This window comes from Papio anubis, chromosome 20 (assembly GCF_008728515.1).
Source record: "Papio anubis isolate 15944 chromosome 20, Panubis1.0, whole genome shotgun sequence".
In the NCBI taxonomy this organism is placed as follows: Eukaryota; Metazoa; Chordata; class Mammalia; order Primates; family Cercopithecidae; genus Papio; species Papio anubis.
The window spans coordinates 12,895,502-12,913,390 of NC_044995.1; the positions used below are offsets into that span (position 1 = coordinate 12,895,502).

General features: G+C 55.4%; 2 protein-coding genes across 10 annotated transcripts in view; both read right to left on the minus strand.

Moving 5' to 3' along the window:
* Window positions 1–248: 248 nt before the first annotated feature.
* SLC27A5 (solute carrier family 27 member 5) lies at window positions 249–11,740 on the minus strand. 2 transcript variants are annotated; one of them, XM_031659361.1, is made up of 10 exons: window positions 10,949–11,740; window positions 10,385–10,594; window positions 9,500–9,658; window positions 3,502–3,626; window positions 2,421–2,615; window positions 2,244–2,334; window positions 1,409–1,607; window positions 1,037–1,134; window positions 699–829; window positions 256–606 (listed from the first exon to the last, which is right to left on the minus strand). In XM_031659361.1, exons 1-10 carry the CDS (start codon window positions 11,634–11,636, stop codon window positions 430–432), a joined length of 2,073 nt encoding a protein of 690 aa, XP_031515221.1. In that variant the 5' UTR covers window positions 11,637–11,740; the 3' UTR covers window positions 256–429. The 2 variants fall into 2 exon arrangements, with proteins under 2 accessions (XP_031515222.1, XP_031515221.1); XM_031659362.1 differs by lacking the exon at window positions 699–829 and having other exon boundaries at window positions 249–606; window positions 10,949–11,676.
* A 1,505-nt stretch (window positions 11,741–13,245) lies between these two features.
* ZBTB45 (zinc finger and BTB domain containing 45) overlaps window positions 13,246–17,889 on the minus strand; it is a 33,378-nt gene continuing 28,734 nt past the window's right edge. For 5 of the 8 annotated variants that reach the window (XM_031659363.1, XM_009195551.4, XM_009195548.4 and 2 more), the window contains one exon: window positions 14,988–17,389. In XM_031659363.1, coding sequence (XP_031515223.1) covers window positions 15,833–17,389 — 1,557 coding nt within the window. In that variant the 3' untranslated portion in view covers window positions 14,988–15,832. Of the gene's footprint in view, window positions 14,026–14,987; window positions 17,390–17,889 lie in introns of those variants that run through there. The other 3 variants (XM_031659365.1, XM_003916269.5, XM_017952792.3) reach the window with 1 other exon arrangement.

The window sequence follows — 17,889 nt, forward strand, 5'->3', positions numbered from 1 at the left end:
ATCCACTGGCCCAGCCACCGCCTCAGTGGCCCACTAAAGACCCACAGATGGAATCAGTGTTCTCATCTCTCTACCTTAGAGCAGCTGCGAGGCTGGCCGGCTCCTCCCACACCCGTGGCCTTACACAGACAGGGTCATCCCACAGGGATGGCTGAGGTTCTTGGCTGGGAGAGAGGGAAGACCCTAAACTGAGGTCTTCAGGGCACTAGCCCCTGCACTCTTCCATTGCTCCTTCATCTACGCAGACATACAGACTTCTGTGAACACATCTGAATTTATTCTGCCACTGCTACAGGGCCCACTGTCATTTCCAGCCCACTGAGGTTGAGGGTATGGCCAGACTGGGATTCACGCAGGCCCAGGTTGAAATAATGTGTTGGGGTGGGGGTGTCTGGCTTTGATCCCTGCCCCAGTGGGTTGGCCAGATAGTCAGAGCCTCCAGGTTCCCTCACACACAGCCTGGTACGTTTCTGCCGTCAGGGGCCGGAAGGACTGGGCCTGGTTGTCGAGTACAAACAGAGGGTCAACCACGATCCCCACGTTGAAGCCTTCGCGCACCAGCCGGGTCTTCATCAATTTGAACGTGCTCGTGACCTCCACGGCGTCCTGCACGGCAGAGATCATGGTCCCCTCACTGTGACACCCCTCCCCCCCCGGCTATGATCTTCCACCCACCTTCCCTGCCACCCTGGGCTCACCTGGATGCGGATGAAATGGGGGGTAGCGTAGGCAGGGAGCCAAGCGCGAACGTGCCGGTACAACTTCTGCCCGTCGAAAGTCTGGCCGGGGGCTAGCTGCACGGCAGCCATGCCCACTTTACCCTCACACCCTAGGGAGCAGTCTGGTCACTCTCGGCTGACCCACCTCGAGGGCCCACAGCTGACCCTCCAGCCTCGCCCAGCTCTGCTCACTGGCTGTGAGATGCGGCAAGTTTCTAAACCTCTCTGTACCCTAGCGCTTCCCCACCTGTAAAATCAGAATAACGACCCCTCCACCCACAAAGCTGTTGGAAGTTTAAAATGAGAACTCTCCGCACCTGGCACACACACGCCGTACACGTTAACCTGCTGCAGGAAGTCCACCTGCGACAACACGCCCTCCACCTCGTGCGTGGACACGTTCTCGCCCTTCCATCTGCAGGGTTGGAGCCGACGCTTGTGACCACGCCCCCGACAAGGAGAGGCCCCGCCTCTTGCCCCGCCCCGCCTGCCCCTTTTGGGGATTAGGAGGCCCGGTCAACCCCGCCCCCTCTAAAATCGAGAAGCCCCGCCTTCGCGTGGGAAGTCCGGACTCCAAGCTCCGCCCTCTTACGATAGGAAAGTCCCGCCTCTTCAGCCTGGCTCCCTCTAGGATCTGAAGGCTTCCGAGGTCCCGCCCCAGCCCCGCCCTGAGAAACCCCGCCTCGAACCGGAAGGTGTCCCCGAGGCGGTCGCGGAAGTAGAGGAAGCCTTCGCGGTCCATGGCCAGTACGTCCCCGGTGTTGTAGTAAACGTCGCCCGATTGCCGCACGTTGCGCACCAGCTTCCGTTCCGACAGCTCTCGGGGGCCGCGGTAGCCCACGAAGGGTTGGTGGCTTACCACCTTGGTCAGCAGCAGCCCCGGCTCCCCTGGGGGTAGGAGCAGGAACAAGAACCCCTGGAGCCCACCAGCCAAATCCCCTGCTGGAGGTTTTCAACAACGGTGGACTCTTCATCATCCAGCGCCCTGCCAAGGACAGACCCAAAGAGAGACAGGGAGATCCACAGATTCAGAGACAGAGACCCTGAGAGACGGCGACGGGCGACACAGAAAAGGAGAAGGCTAGGTCAGGCGGTATCGGGGAGCCCATGAGAAACAGGGAAAGGATGACAAGGGGTGGAGACGGACAGACAAATGGCAGTGAGAATACACATGACCAGGACCTTGCAAGGCCCTGGGAGAAGACACTAACAAGGTACAGGACAAGAGACCAATGGCTGGAATGCCGTCTTCCACAGAAAGCTCAAGAGAACAAATCAGATGGACACCCAGAGACCCAGTAAATCAGAGCGAGAGATCAAGGCAGGGGAGCTGGGCAGAGCGGAGAAGCTGAGGCAGAGGCCCCAGATGGTGGTAAGACAGGCCACTGGCTCAGGGTCCAGATGAAGGCTGCATACCCCTTTAGTGAGCACCAGTGTTAAGGTTTTGGGCAGCTCGTTCCAGCCAAAGAGAAGACTGAGGGTCGCCACCCCCACCACCCAGGAAAGGCTCCTCAACCCCCATACCTAGCCCTACAGAGATGCAGAAGCCCTGATTATCCCTCACAGGCTCCTCCGCCTCCATGTCGAACTGCACCAGCTCAAAGGGGGACAGCATCTGGGGTAGAGGGTGGGGTGTCGACATAGGTCCTGTGGGCTCAGCCTCAGTCGGGGCAGCTGCACACCAGGCACCCGCACACTCACTCGAAGAAGGCAGTTCATCTTGCCCAGGGCCCCGCGGCGCCCCACATAGTTGACTAAGCCCATGTTGCCTTCTGTGGAGCCGTAGATTTCCCAGATCCGAATGGGACCGAAGCGCTGCTGGAAGGCCTCCCACACATCAGCCCGGAGTCCATTGCCCATCGCCATGCGGACTGTATGTGTCCGGTCCTCTGGTTGCTACAGGAATGTCCCCAGAAGGGTGAGGAGGAGGTGCTTTGGGGCATGCCTTGGAACCTTTACCTAGAGGGGGTGTTATCCTGGGTCCTTACCTTGGGAGTTACCTGGAAGGTGACTACCTAAGGGATCTACCTGGGTTACTTACATGAGAGTAGTTACTGGAGTCTTTTCAAATAGAGGGTTACCTGCAGGGGTGACCTGAGAGCTTTGCCTAGGGGACGTTACCAGAGATGACTGGAGGCCTCACCTGGGGTCTCACCTAAGAGTAGTTACCTAGAACTTTAATTTCATGGAGATTTAATTTTAATTAATTAAATTTTTTTTTTTTTTTTGAGACGGAGTCTCGCTCTGTCGCCCAGGCTGGAGTGCAGTTGTCCGATCTCCGCCTAACTGCAAGCTCCGCCTCCCGGGTTTACGCCATTCTCCTGCCTCAGCCTCCCTAGTAGCTGGGACTACAGGCTCCCGCCACCTCGCCCGGCTAGTTTTTTTTGTATTTTTTAGTAGAGACGGGGTTTCACCGTATTAGCCAGGATAGTCTCGATCTCCTGACCTCGTGATCTGCCCGTCTCGGCCTCCCAAAGTGCTGGGATTACAGGCTTGAGCCACCGTGCCCGGCCGAATTAATTAATTTTTAATGGAAATTCTCACGATAGGTGTAGGGGCTATTATTCCTGTTTCCCAAATGAGGACACTGAGGCTCAAGGTAGCACAGCTATCAGAGAAACCACTATTGGAAGCCTTGTCTGGAACTCCTTATCTGGGTTCTTGCATGAGGTGGATTATCTGAGGGACTTGCTTGAGTTCAGTACCTGAATCTTTACCTGAGATACCATCTGAGATTTCATACTTGGGTGTTCACCATGGAGCCCTAATCTTAGAGCCTCACCTGGGGCATGTTACACAAGTACCGCAGGAGCTCGCCCACATACAGGATCACTGTCACACCATGCTGCCGACAGTCATCCCAGAAGCAGGAAGCAGAGAACTTGGGGGCCAGAACACAGGTGGCTCCTGGGCGATGAGAGGGGACGGTGTTTCAGGTCATGCTTCCAAGTTGTTGTAAGAAGCTGCTTTTAGCACCTGTGTTCACCCACCCCCACACCCTGAAATACAAGACAATACTGAGTTCATCTTTGTGTCCTTGGCCCAGCCAGGACTGCTGTCATTAGAAGAGCATAGGCAGGCCTGGGTTCAAATGCTGTCTCCAGGATGCCTGGAAAGCTCTGTGCCTGGTATAAAGTGATCAATGCTAAATAAGGGCTGCAAATATTAATTAACTAATTAATTTTTTTTTTTTTTTTTTGAGACAGAGTCTCGCTCTGTTGCCCAGGCTGGAGTGCAGTTGTGCAATCTCGGCTTACTGCAACCTCTGCCTCCCAGGTTCAAGCGATTCTCCTGCCTCAGCCTTCTGAGTAGCTGGGATTACAGGCACCCGCCACCACGGCTGGCTAATTTTTGTATTTTTTTAGTAGAGACGGGGTTTCACCATGTTGCCCAGGTTGGTCGTGAACTCCTGACCTTTCAGGTGATCCACCTGCCTCAGCCTCCCAAAGTGCTGGGATTACAGGTGTGAGCCACCACACCCGGCCACTTTTTTAATTTTTTTTTTTTTTTTTTGAGACGGAGTCTTGCTGTGTCCCCCAGGCTGGAGTGCAGTGGCGCGATCTCGGCTCACTGCAAGCTCCGCCTCCTGGGTTTATGCCATTCTCCTGCCTCAGCCTCCTGAGTAACTGGGACTACAGGCGCCCGCCACCTTGCCCGGCTAGTTTTTTGTATTTTTAGTAGAGACGGGGTTTCACCGTGTTAGCCAGGATGGTCTCTATCTCCTGACCTTGTGATCCGCCCGTCTCGGCCTCCCAAAGTGCTGGGATTACAGGCTTGAGCCACCGCGCCCGGCCCACTTTTTTAATTTTTATTTTTACTTGTCACTGACTCAAAGCTCAAATCACTCTTGATTGTGATAAATGAATGCCCAGCTAAGCAGATGGGTGGGCAGGTGGATGGATATGGTAGATGAATGGAAAGATGAATGGATGGACAGTTACAGTAGTGAGTGAACAGATGGATGGATAGACAGAGTAGTAAGTAGATGGAGGGGTGGGTGGAAAGTTAGAGTAGTGAGTGAGTAGATGGATGGGTGGACAGAGTAGTGAGTGAATAGATGGATGGACAGAGTAGTGAGTGAGTAGATGAATGGATGGACAGTTAGAAGCTAATGATAAACCGATAGATAGATGAACCGTAAGTAAATGAAGTAAATGGGACCAATCAAAATGAAGTAAGTAAATGGCTGATGGAATGAACGAGATTAGAAATAATGAAGTAGTAAAATAGATAGATGAACTTGGTGGAAATGATGAGAATCAATAGATAAGATAGGTAGGTAATGACTTATGCTCTGAAAGAAAACGAAGAAGGAAGCCGAAAAATGAAAATAAAATTATAGAATGAATAAATGAGTAGGTAGAGTGAATGAAGTGAAAAAGAAAATAGAGTAAATAGAGTAGATGAGTAAAATTGAGTAGATATATGTATAAGATGTAACAATCATATAAGACACATAGATTAAATGCTCGTCCTATAAAGTAAACACGGTAACTCACCTATATAATCCATACACTAGGAAAACTGAAAGAGAGTGAATCTACAAAATCAAATTTAACACAACCCCTAACACTGCCATGGTGAAACCCCATCTCTGCAAAATGCAAAAATTAACCAAGAGGCGTGGGTAGTTGCACACCTGTGGTCCCAGCTACTTGGGAGGCTGAGATGGGAGAATGTCAGCTTGCAGACAGGAGGTATAGTGAGCTTGCACCACTGCACTCCAGCCTGGGTGACAGAGTAAGACTCTGTCTCAAAAAAAAAAAAAGAAGCTGAATCTAACAACACCTCTAGAGAAAGTTTCCAATTTAACAAGAAATGCAGACGAAAGGGGAACAGAGACCTACAAGCAAATACAATGGGGAGACTGTTTAATTATATATTTAAAAAAACAAAAAAAAAACACCCAGCCAATTGGCTGGGCACAGCGGCTTACACCTGTAATCTCAGCACTTTAGGAGGCCAACGTGGTCGGATCACTTGAGGCCAGAAGTTCAAGACCAGACTGGCCAACAGGGCAAAACCCTGTCTTTACTAAAAATGCAAAAAAATTAGCTGGGCATGGTGGCCCACACCTGTAATCACAGCTACTCAGGAGGCTGAGGCATGAGAATCATTTGAACCCAGGAGGCAGAGGTTGCAGTGAGCCAAGATCATACCACTGCACTCCAGCCTGGGTGACAAAGCAAGACCCTGTCTCTAAAAACAAAACCAAATCAAAACAGCCCATTGGAGAAATCTGAACATAGTTGACATCATATAATATTAAGGGGTTACTATTAATGTTGATAGGTGTGATAATTTGGTTACAGTTTCTTAAGTGCTTATATATTAGAGATATGTACTGCAATATTTACAAGCATCAAGATAGTGTCAAGGATTTGCTCTGATCTATTCTAGAAAGAAATAGGGAAGTGGCTGGGCACGCTGGCTCACACCTGTGATCCCAGCACTTTGGGAGGCTGAGGCGGGTGGATCACCTGAGGTCAGGAGTTCGAGACCAGCCTGGCCAGCATGGAGAAACCCCGTCTCTATTAAAAACATAAAAAAAATTAGCTGGTCACAGGGGCACATGTCTGTAATCCCAGCTACTCAGGAGGCTGAGGCAGGAGAATCGCTTGAACCCAGGAGGCAGAGGTTGTGGTGAGCCGAGATTGTGCCATTGCACTCCAGCCTGGGCAACATAGCGAAACTCCATCTCAAAAAAAAAAAAAAAAAAAAAAAATTATTGGATGGCTCACGCCTTTCAGTGACTTGAGGCTAAGGCAGGCGGATCAAGGTCAGGACTGAGACCAGCCTGGCCAACATGGTGAAACCCTTCTGTACTAAAAAATACAAATTAGCCAGGTGCTGGTGGTGGCACCTCCACAATAGAAGCTGCTAGGGTAGACTGGAGGCAGGAGAATCAGCCACAAGTGCTCACCACTGGTCTTGGCTTTTTTTTTTTTTAACAGATGGACTCTCACTATGTTGCCCAGGCTAGTGTTGAACTCCTGGGCTCAAGTGATCCTCCTGCCTTGGCACCCCAAAGTGCAGGGATTATAGGCATGAGCAGCCACATCTAGCCATGATAAAAGTTTGAAAACAAAAAGAGGCTGGGTGCAGTGGCTCACACCTGTAATCCCAGCACTTTGAGAGGCTGAGGCGGGTGGATCACCTGAGGTCAGGAGTTCGAGACCAGCCTGGCCAACATGGAGAAACCTCATCTCTACTAAAAATACAAACATTAGCCGGGTGTGGTGGCAGGTGTCTGTAATCCCAGCTACTCACGAGACTCAGCCTCAGCATAGAATTGCTTGAACCCGGGAGGCAGAGCTTGTGGTGAGCTGAGCTCACCCCAGTACACTCCAGCCTGGGCAACAGAGTGAGACTCCGTCTCAAGAAAAAAAAAAAAAAAAAATTATTGAGGCTGGGCGAAGATACATGAGATGTCATCAAACTATTTTCGCTTTTTTTTTTTTGCAACGGAGTTTCTCTCTTTTCGAAACCCCCGCCTCCCAGGTTCAAGCGACTCTCCTGCCTCCGCCTCCCAGGTTCAAGCGACTCTCCTGCCTCCCCCTCCCAGGTTCACGCCATTCTCCTGCCTCCGCCTCATGGGTTCAAGCGATTCTCCTGCCTCAGCCTCCCTAGTAGCTGGAAGTACAGGCACCCGCCACCACGCCCGGCTACTTTTGTATTTTCAGTATCACTAAATTCTTTGCCTAGCAAGGAATATTAATATTAAGACCCTGGGAAAGGAATTCATTCCTGGGGGGAGGTTTATAAACGGCCACTCTGGGAGTGTCTCTCCTGTGCAGTTGAGATAAGGGCTGAGCTACGCCCTGGTCTCCTGCAGGACCCTCAGGCTTACTAGGGTGGGGAAAAATCCCGCCCTGGTAACTCTGTTTTCTCTTGTTTAAGATGTTTATCAAGACAATGCATGCACCGCTGAACATAGATTCTTATCAGTAGTTCTGTTTTGCCCTTTGCCTTGTGATCTTTGTTGGACCTTTATCAGTAGTTCTGCTTTTTGCCCTTTGAAGCGTGTGATCTTTGTACCTACTCCCTGTTCTTGCACCCCCTCCCCTTTTGAAATCCTTAATAAAACTTGCTGGCTTTGAGGCTCAGGCGGGCATCACAGTCCTACCGATATGTGGTGTCACCCCGGAGGCCCAGCTGTAAAATTCCTCTCTTTGTACTCTTTCTCCTTATTTCTCAGCTGGCTGACGCTTATGGAAAATAGAAAGAACCTATGTTGAAATACGGGGGGCGGGTTCCCCTAATACCATCGTGCCTGGCTTTTTTTTTTTTTTTTTGAGACAGAGTCTCGCTCTGTCGCCCAGGCTGGAGTGCAGTGGCCGGATCTCAGCTCACTGCAAGCTCCGCCCCCCGGGTTCACGCCATTCTCCGGCCTCAGCCTCCCGAGTAGCTGGGACTACAGGCGCCCGCCACCTCGCCCGGCTAGTTTTTTTTTTTGTATTTCTTAGTAGAGACGGGGTTTCACCGTGTTAGCCAGGATGGTCTCCATCTCCTGACCTCGTGATCCACCCGTCTCGGCCTCCCAAAGTGCTGGGATTACAGGCTTGAGCCACCGCGCCCGGCTTTTTTTTTTTTTTTCTTTTTTAAACAGAAGGCCTCTCACTATGTTGTCCAGGTTAGTGTTGAACTCCTGGGCTCAAGTGACCCTCCTGCCTTGGCACCCCAAAGTGCAGGGATTATAGGCATGAGCAACCACACCTAGCCATGATAAAAGTTTGAAAACACAAAGAGGCCGGGCGCGGTGGCTCACACCTGTAATCCCAGCACTTTGGGAGGCCGAGGCTGGTGGATCAGAAGGTCAGGAGTTCAAGACCAGCCTGACCAACATGGTGAAACCTTGTCTCTAGTAAAAATACAAAAATTACCTGGGCATGGTGGTGCATGCCTGTAATCCCAGCTACTCAGGAGGCTGAGGCAGAAGAATTGCTTAAACCCGGGAGGTGGAGGTTGCAGTTAGCTGAGATCATGCCACTGCACTCCAGCCTGGGTGATAGAGCGAGACTCTGTCTCAAAAAAAAAGAGAGAGAGAAAATGGCCAGGCGCGGTGGCTCACACTTGTAATCTCAGCACTTTGGAAGGCCGAGGCAGGTGGATCACGAGGTCAGGAGTTCAAGACCAGCCTGGCCAAGATGGTGAAATCCCATCTCTACTAAAAATACAAAAATTAGCTGGGCATAGCGATGGGTGCCTGTAATCCCAGCTACTCGGGAGGCTGCAGCAGGAGAATCGCTTGAAAGGAGGCAGAGGTTGCAGTGAGCCAAGATCGGGCCACTGCACTCCAGCCTGGCGACAAAGCAAGACTCTGTCTCAAAAATAAAAATAAAAATTAAAATTAAATTTAAAAAAAGAGAAAAAAGAACAAGCTATGGAGAAGTCCCTGTCTAGATTCTGAATCAAGAGTCCAAAGAGACAGCCCTATGGAGTGCTTGAGAGCACTCCTACTCCAGCTCCCCCTGCGGCCATGTCACAAATCTGGGCCAGCATCCCCATCATCTCCTGAGCACCCCACCTTCCCTGGATGCCTGTGACCATCACTCATATCAGGTCTTGTCACCTCCTGACCAAAGCACAGCCATTAGGGACTGTGTGGGCATCCAGGCTTCTGTCCATGGGGCCCTGGTACTCATTGGTGGGTGTCCCTTCTCGAAAGTGAGAACGCAGGGTGCTGGGTAACCTACAGTGTCTTTTTGCCTTGACAGCCCCACCCTGACACTTACTCCAGTGGTCCTGTAGATTGGAGAGATCCTCAGAAGTGGGCTTACCGAGCTCTAAGCAGCCGAGGATCCCAACGACAAGTCCCATCACGTGGTACAGAGGCAGGACCATGTAAACCACGTCATCAGCTGTGGCCCCAAATAAGGACAGCATCTTGCTCATCTGCAGTACCCTCTCATGAGTGAGGATGGCTGGCTTCGGGAGGCCTTGGGATGAAGGCGTGGCAAGGGCAGAGTGGTGAAATGACAGCACAGAGAGGGTCCTGACCAGAGGGATAGATCTCTAACAGCCACGCCTGCATTGGGGTTTGAGGCTCTCAGAGAGCAGTCAAGTACAGGGATCTGTGGTTGGGTTCACAGGCTGAATTTGGACTGAGAGTAATATGTCAAGACCAAAGGTTTCAGTGGCTGTTTACTGGACACAGGAAGCATTCTGGCATTGACCTCTCAAATTACATTGGGGGTCAGAGTTCAGGCCAAATGTCAAAATCAAGGCTCTCACAGTGGCTCACACCTGTAATTCCATCATTTTGGGAGGCTGAGGTGGACAGATCACCTGAGGTCAGGGGTTAGAGACCAGCCTGGCCAACTTGGCAAAACCCTGTCTCTACCAAAAATGCAAAAATTAGCCAGGTGTGGTGGTGGGCGCCTGTAATCTCAGCTACTCAGGAGGCTGAGGCAAGAGAATCGTTTGAACCCAGGAGGTGGAGGTTGCAGTGAGCCGAGATCACACCACTGCACTCCAGCCTAGGTGACAGAGCAAGACTGAGTCAAAACAAACAAACAAACAAACAAAAAACAGCCAAACAAGCAGAAAACAAATGTCAAAATCAGATGGTAAAGTGGTTTCAGAGGTCAACACTGAGGCACAAGTCAAGTGTGGGGTCAGGTCAGCCTGAGAGTTCAGAGGCTGGTACTAATGGGCACTCTCACCAGTGGTCCCTGAGGTATAGATGAAGAGGGCAGGGCTTCTCCAAGTGATCCCAGCACGCAGGTCAGCAGGCACTGGATGGGAGGGCGCTGCATCCAGGGCAGCCCCCAGAGCCCCCACCCCTGGTGTAGGGGAGGTATGACTGAGGTAGAAGCAGCGGATGTTCTCAGCCTGCAGCTTGGGAAGGATCTCCTCCAGGCTCTCCCGGAGGTCTGCAGGGATGGGTCAGAGGAGAAACAGAGGCAAGGCTCACCTTTGAGGTCATGAGGCGGGATCTGAGACCCAGAGATGCAGGCAGAGTTGCAGCTAGCATAGAAAAGCGTCCATGTTGTTCGGTAAAGAATCCCATCATTAGTATTTTTGGTCAAAAAGGATTGAAATAGCCATTGTGGGAAAATTAAACTGTGGTGACTTGAGAACTACTTTCTGCTCATAAGTCTTGATTATAACTGCCTGAGAAAGTGGGCAGGTGGGGACCAAGGGCCTCTGCCAGTCCCACCAGGACCCCTGTCCTACAGTCCCTGCCCTTGCCCCCTTCCATTCTCCACTGGCTCCAAGGCCCTCACCTGGGTCCACCACCAGCACCCGGGCCCCGGAGCTCAGCACAGAGTGCACCAGGGGCATCCCCCGGCTATGCGGGTTGATCCAGGCTGTTGGGCAGCCCAGCTTGGCCAGCCCCAGCCACAGACACAGGGCTGGAACGGCCTGGGAAGCCAGCACCAGGAGGGCGGCAGGCTCCCCAGCACACAGGCTCGCACGGCCACCCATCTCAGCCTTCAGGGCCCATGCCGCCTGGCAGGCCCGGGCATCCAGCTCGCCAAGGGTGACTGAGCCAACCCCGGGCCCCGTCCACACCAAGACTGCCCTGCCAGACTGAGCTCGTGCTCGCCTCTCGAAGGCATCTACAAAGGTGTCAGGTGGCTGCCGGCTCAAGCATGCCCTGATCTTCAGGCCCACATGGAGGAGCTTAGCCAAGAAGACCACATCAGCCGGCAGCCAGCGTAGCCCTGGGGGCGGCCGTGCTGGCAGCAGGGTTAGTGCCAGGGCTGCAGCTGCCAGGCTCAGCCCATGGGGCACCCAGGGGCTGAGCCAGGGCCGTGCTAACATGGCCAGCCCAAGTAGCACGCAGCATGTGGGATCCCCTAGGAGCCAGCGCAGGGTCAAGGCCACAGCCACTGTCCACACTGGCTGTCCTAGGCCCCAGAGCAGGAGCAGCAGCAGCAGCAGCAAGGCCAACCGTCGCCTGACACCCATGGTACCAGCTCCTCCCTAGGAGCAGCAGCTGTGGAATATTGAGGCTCACCTCTGGCCCCTCAGAGTAGCCCAATGGCTCCTCCCCAGGGGTGGCGGCCCTGGCACTGCTGACAGTGGCTGGTCCTCTCTCCAGGACTTTGCCCCCAGCCCTTCTCCTCTACATGTTTGTTTGCTCTGACTGGTCTTGTGTGTGGCTCCAGCCCCTCTCTGCCTATTTGCCACCCCTATCAGCCCCCTCCTTTGCCAGGTCTGACCCCTTTCCATCATTGGCCTCTGGGTTCCCAGGTCTCTGCCCCTTGGGCACCACCACTAGCCTCCTTCCTGCTGTCCTGCTTGCCCCATCCACCCTCCGGGGCTGGCGTCTAACTCCCTTGCCTCCCCTCCCATCCCTGCTGTGTACCAGGCACTCAGAGCACAGAAATCCCTGCCCTTGGGAACACTCCAATCAGGCCAAAGAGAAAAGCAACAGGACAGCAAGGTGGACCTCACTGGGAGGTCCTCCTGTGACACTCACTTAAACCCTGGGGAGAGGGCCTCAGCCAGGCTAAGCCCCTTGTCCCACGATCCAAGGAATCGTAGCCTCCTGCCAGGCATCCAGCAAGTGCTCAGTAAATAGAGGAACACTTGCATCGCCTGGATTCAAACCAGCTCTGCCCCCCACCCATGTGCTTGCTCTGTGACTCTCTGTCCCACCTCTGGCTTTGATGACGATGGAGTCCTGGGGTTCAGGAGACTGAAGTCAGCCCATGATGCACTCAGTTGGATCATCAAAGCCTTGGCATTTCACCTTGAGGAGGCAGTCCCAGAAGGTAAATCCAGCGGAGCTGCCATTGGCCTAGGAGCCTGGCAGGTCAGGCTGGGGCATGGCCCTCCAGGACATACCCCACTCCACCAGCTCGAAATCCTTAGGGCAGGGCCTCTAGGCTAGGAGCCACTATTGTGCTGAAGAGGGGAGAGGTGAAGAGTGGCTGCTCTCTCCACTGGATGCAGGGGCCTGGGACATGGCTGGCCACTGGGGTAGTGTCCCCAACTGCCCAGCAGTCAGCCCCCGGATCCCACCCCTCACTGTTTCCTGTCCCCAATACAGCCATCAGAGCCCTCCCTGAACTTGGCCCCCAGCACTAAGGGCAGATATATGGGGGCTCATATACCCTCAGGGCAACCTGGCCCCAAAGATCCCCCTGGGCTCACCACAAGTAAGGTGCTCAGCCATGTCCATCAGAGTGGGGGAGGGGAAGTCTCAAGTCCAAAAGGCCCTTAGACCCTGGCTGGAAGATCTATGGGAGGGGCCCCAAAGGTCGTGGACAGCAGCAATCAGGAGTGTGATGGGGCTTTCACATGGCCTCCCTCTCGGAGACCCATCTCAGATGTGGCCTGCCTATCCTCCTCCCCACAGGACTCAGGGATACAAGAGAAGCAAGTGCCGGTTATATATGTAGTCCATCTTAGCCCCTACAGAATAGAGTCCGAGATGGCAAAGGGGACCATCCTGTCCCTGCCCAGGACAGCCTGTGGGCCGCATGGGTGCCGCCCAAGAACAAGGACGCTGAGCCCTGACACCCACAGCTTGTCTATGAGCAAGGCACGCACTGATCCAGGTGCTCACAGCTTCGTGGTTTAGGCCCCATGGCCTACAGTCCTTTATTAGAGTGAGAGTCCCGAGGCCCAGCCCCCATATATGATGGGTCCACTTGAGCCTCCTTAGGCGCCCCACGAGGGAGGGATAGCTTGGGTAGGGAGCTAGGGACCTTGAACAGCCTCACATCGGGGCAGGGGAGCGGCCCCAGCCCCCACCCCCACCTCAGGAGAGGGCGGGGCGAGAACCGGAGTCATATCTTGGGCCGGGTCCCAGCGCCTGAGCGCCAGGTTTAGGCAGGAAATGGTCTAGTTCTCAGAGGTGGTCTGGTCCCTAACCAGCCCCAGCTCGGCACCACCTGGAGGGTTCAAGTACATGGAGGAGAGGAGTAAGGCGGACTTAGGCCCCGGTATGGAGAAAGGGTGAAGGGAGAGAGAGGACCTGCGCTCAGGAGGGAGCGTGGTCTAGTGGCGGGAACCACGGGTCCCGTAGCGGGGGTGGCCGACCGTGCGGGAGGCCTCGGATCCACCGTGGGCGAGGCCAGGCCCCAGCCCCATCAGGGCGCAGGGTGCGCGGCCAGGTGGCGCTCCAGCAGCGCGCGGTGCGAGAAGACCTTGCCGCAGGCGGGGCAGGGCGCGCGCTCGGGCCGGTGAGTGCGCATGTGCACGTTGAGTGAGCTCTTCTGCGTGAAGCGCTTGGCGCAAACGGCGCACTGGAAGGCGCGCACGCCGGTGTGCGTGACCATGTGCTTCAGCAGGTAGTCGCGCAGCGAGAAGGATCGCCAGCACACGGCGCACTGGTGCGGCTTCTCCCCTGCGGACGACAGGGCGGGCCGCGAACGCAAGTCAGACTCTGCAGCTCCCCGCCGCCACCCCACCCCACCCCCACCCTGGGCGCCTGGACCTGGCAGGAGCTCCCCTCCCCTCCCAAACCACTATCCCGGGATCCCTTGCCTGTCGGGGAACCCTCCCCTTACTATGGGATCTTCCCGCCCAGCAGGGACACCCCCTTCCCCTCCAGGACCTCCCTTCATGTTGGGACTTTCCTGCCCAACAGGGACCCTCATACACTGTGAGGTACCTCTCTCCCATCCCTTCCTGGCAGGGACCCCCTTTCTGTTATCCTGAGATGCCACTGTCTGACAGGGCTCCCCTAAATCCAGCAAGTACCCTGCCTGCAGGGAACCCAGCCTGTCTGGAACATCTGTTGCTCATCTGGACTGCCCACTGGGCTCTCCCTCTACCCTCAGGGACCCTCCCCCTCAGCCCCTACCCACCCGGCACAGGGAGACACTCGGACCTGGCCCCCCTCGCCAATGCCCATATAGTCTCCTAAACTCAGTCTGACAAGGCCATTGCCCTTTCATAATGAGGGACCTGGGCACATCTGCCACCTTCCTGCAGGAAGCCCCAGTTGCCCAGAACCCCTGCCCGCTGGCCACTATAATGTCCTTGGTGTGATAGAGAGAGCTCCTCATTCTAGGTTAGGGGAGGGGAGGCAGGCTGAGTCCACCCCTAGATTCATCAGGTATTAACAAAATGCTATCTCAGCCAGGCATGGTGGCTCCCACCTGTAATCCTAACATTTTGGGAGGCCGAGGCAGGCAGATTGCATGAGGCCAGGAGTTCAAGACCAGACTGACCAACATGGCGAAACCCCTTCTCTACTAAAAATACAAAAAATAGCCAAGTGTGGTGGTGTACGCTTGTAATCCCAGCTACTCAGGAGGCTGAGGCACAAGAATCACTTGAACCCAGGAGGCAGAGGTTGCAGTAAGCCGAGCTCGCACCACTGCACTACAGCCTGGGCAACAGAGGGAGACTCGGTCTCCAAAAAAAAAAAACCTCTCTCAGTGGCAGGGTACTGAAAGGCAGTGCCTGCCAGGGGGTACCCCAGACTAACCGGGCCCAGGCACCTGACTCAGATCACACACTTCACACAGCCAGCACTACCTTGGGGCCTCTGGCACCACCCTGGAGACTAATCACCCAACTCCCTTATTCCCAGTTCCCTGGCTCCTCCCAGTTGTCCCCAAGGCAGCCAGGGGTGATTATAAACTGACATCTCAGTCACTCCCCAGCTTAGAATACCATGGCTTCCCCACCACTCACAGTCAAATCCCAAGTTCCAGCCCATGCAGAAACCTCCCTCACTACCACTGTGGCCTTCCAGCCAAATTTCTGCTTTTACTGACAATGCCCAGCAGGCTTCTGCTTTCCATTCCTTTGTCCTCCATCTCAGCCCCCAGGGAGCATCCTCACATTCCTCAGTACCATCCTCCCACTCTTTACCTCTCCTGCAGCACTGCAGAGCCGCCTCCCTGACACGGCCAAGGTCCGAGGGAACCTCCGCACAGCTTTTCGGGGTCCTCTGCAGCTGTGGGGTCCCCACACTGTACCCATGTTTTCCTACTCCTGCCCCAGTCTCAGGAGTTCCTTCATCGCACCACCTCTCTGAGGGCTTTCTACCCCTGGGCCTGTAAACCCACCCTCCCTTGCTGACTGCTGTGGCGGGACTGCTGGAAACCAGAGAGACACAGGAGGCTCCCTGGAGCATAGTTTCCCAACCTGCCCAGGAGCCCCTGCCAAGACTCCATGCCCATCACATGCATCCTAGGCTGCTAAAGTTTCCACCACCACCCTTCCAAAGGCCAGGACAGGCTCCTGCTTCCCAACCCGGCCTCAGGACCCCCCTCCACAGAAGCCAGTGCCTGCTGCTCCACAGTGGGACTTTCTCCTCCCCCACATACCTTGCACTTGGGGGAAGGCTCAATTTCCAGGCCCCCTGCTACCCAAAAGTAACAGAACAGTTCCAGTGCCCTGTAACTAGTGCTGAATTCCCCCTTAGGTTTAACTCTCCAATGAGAGATTCTCCCTCTCCTCTCCCGCCCTGGCTCACCGGAGTGGATGAACATGTGCTTGGTGTAGTTTTTCCGGGAGCTGAACGTCTTGCGACAGTGGCTGCACTCATAGGTAGGTGGCTCAGCACCTGCTGTGCGAGCAGGGGTGCCTGACGGGGCCGTGGTGGGAGCAGCGGAGGGAGCCGGGGCCTCCCCCAGCTGAGTGCTGGGGGCTGCCTCGGGCTGGAGTGTGGGGTAGAAGGCGGGTGGGGGCGCAGGGGCTGGCCCTGATGGTGCTGAAGGGGGTGGTGCGGGTGGCCCGGGGGCACCCAAGTGAAAGGGGAAGAGTGCGACGGGTGGCCCTGGGGTCTTCACACCAGGCGGGCGGGGTCCAGCCAGTATGCAGTCGGGCTGGACAGGGGTCTCAGTGGGACAGCCTTCGGGGACAGCGCCATCCTCGTCGTGCCAAGTGGATACATAGCTGTCTGGAAATACGTCCTCAGCTGCCCCAGCTCCCCGAAGAAAATCCCTCCCGGCACCACTGTAGTCAGTGAGGCCAGTGGGTGCAGGGGGCTCCTCGCAGGCGCTGTCAGCAGCAGCAGTGAGGAAGCCGGCAGCACAGTCTGGGAAGGAAGGAGGTGCCTGGCCCTCGCCCGGGCCGCCACCTTCGCCGTCCTCGCCATCGGTCTCATCGTCAGTTTCCTCGTCATCCTCATCGCCACGGTCGTCAGGGGCCGCGGACAGTGAGGGGTCAGCATCAGGCCCCTCGGCCTTGGCAGGTGTTGGGGGCGCAGGCAGCTGCAAACGCGCTGGCTGGCGCTGCTTACGGCTGTGCGCAGCACCAGGGTGCCCCGGAGGGCGCGCAGCCAGCAGGTGGCGCAGACGGTGACGCAGCTGCGCAGGTGCGAGTGGCGGGGGCACAGGGGTGGGCAGGGGCGTGGGCGCAGAGGTGCCTGGGGCTCGGGCGCGGGCGATAATCTGCGTGCATTCGTCAATAACTGTCTGTATGCGAAGTACCGACGCGGCTGTGAGCACCTGCAGGGCTTCGCCCTGCGCCACAACAAGCGAACCGCTGTACAGGAACTCGACCAGCTGTCGCACCGTCTGTGCGGGCACCACCGGAGGCACACGGATCTCAGAGTGGCCGAGCAGCAGCTTGTCTTGGAAGAAGGGCGAGCCGGCCGCCAGCACGCAGCGGTGGGCACGCAGTGAAGCTTCACGAATGCGCACAGTCACGTCGCAGAAGTGCCCCCCTAGCCTCTGCCCATTGAGGGTCTCAAGCAGAGAGCGTGAGAAGTTCTGCAGGTGTATGTGGTGCACAGCCTCTGCAGCTGCCATCTGCACAGAACAAGAGGAGGGCCGGAAGAGGTCAACTGAGGACCCCCCTCTGTCCCAACCTCCCTATCTTTTCACCCATTGCTGCAGGATGGGGCTCAAGAGTGCACCACACTCCAAGGCGCACTAACCCATCCCTCCTCAGCTGCCCTTCACAGTCCCCATTCCCAACACAGGACACTCCAGCACTCCCTCCTCCTCCCATCTCAGTCCCGGCCAGGCCCTCTACAGCCCCCCACTAACGCGGCAAACCTTAGCACACCCCTAGGAGAGGGTGTTGGGGATGTGAAAGGTCTGCCCCTCTCCGGGTCTTGCTTACAGCCCCCGACAAGGTTCAGGGCTTGGCCTACTCTACATTGACTCACCCACCCACCCCACCCCATCCCAACTCCAGTAACCCTAGGCCTCCCCATGTGCCCCTCCAAGAGGGCAGCCCTGTGTGTAGAAGAGGCCAAGGACCCCCATCCCAACTGGCTAACCTGCCTCACCCAGAGCAGACCTTG

Coding starts and splice junctions, on each gene's coding strand:
- SLC27A5 (XM_031659361.1), bottom strand. CDS start 11,636: ATGGGTGTCAGGCGACGGTTGGCCTTGCTGCTGCTGCTGCTGCTCCTG. Junction 10,595..10,948: donor GGTGCTGGTGGTGGACCCAG/GTGAGGGCCTTG, acceptor CCATCCCTGCAG/ACCTCCGGGAGAGCCTGGAG. Junction 2,616..3,501: donor ACTTGTGTAACATGCCCCAG/GTGAGGCTCTAA, acceptor ACATTCCTGTAG/CAACCAGAGGACCGGACACA.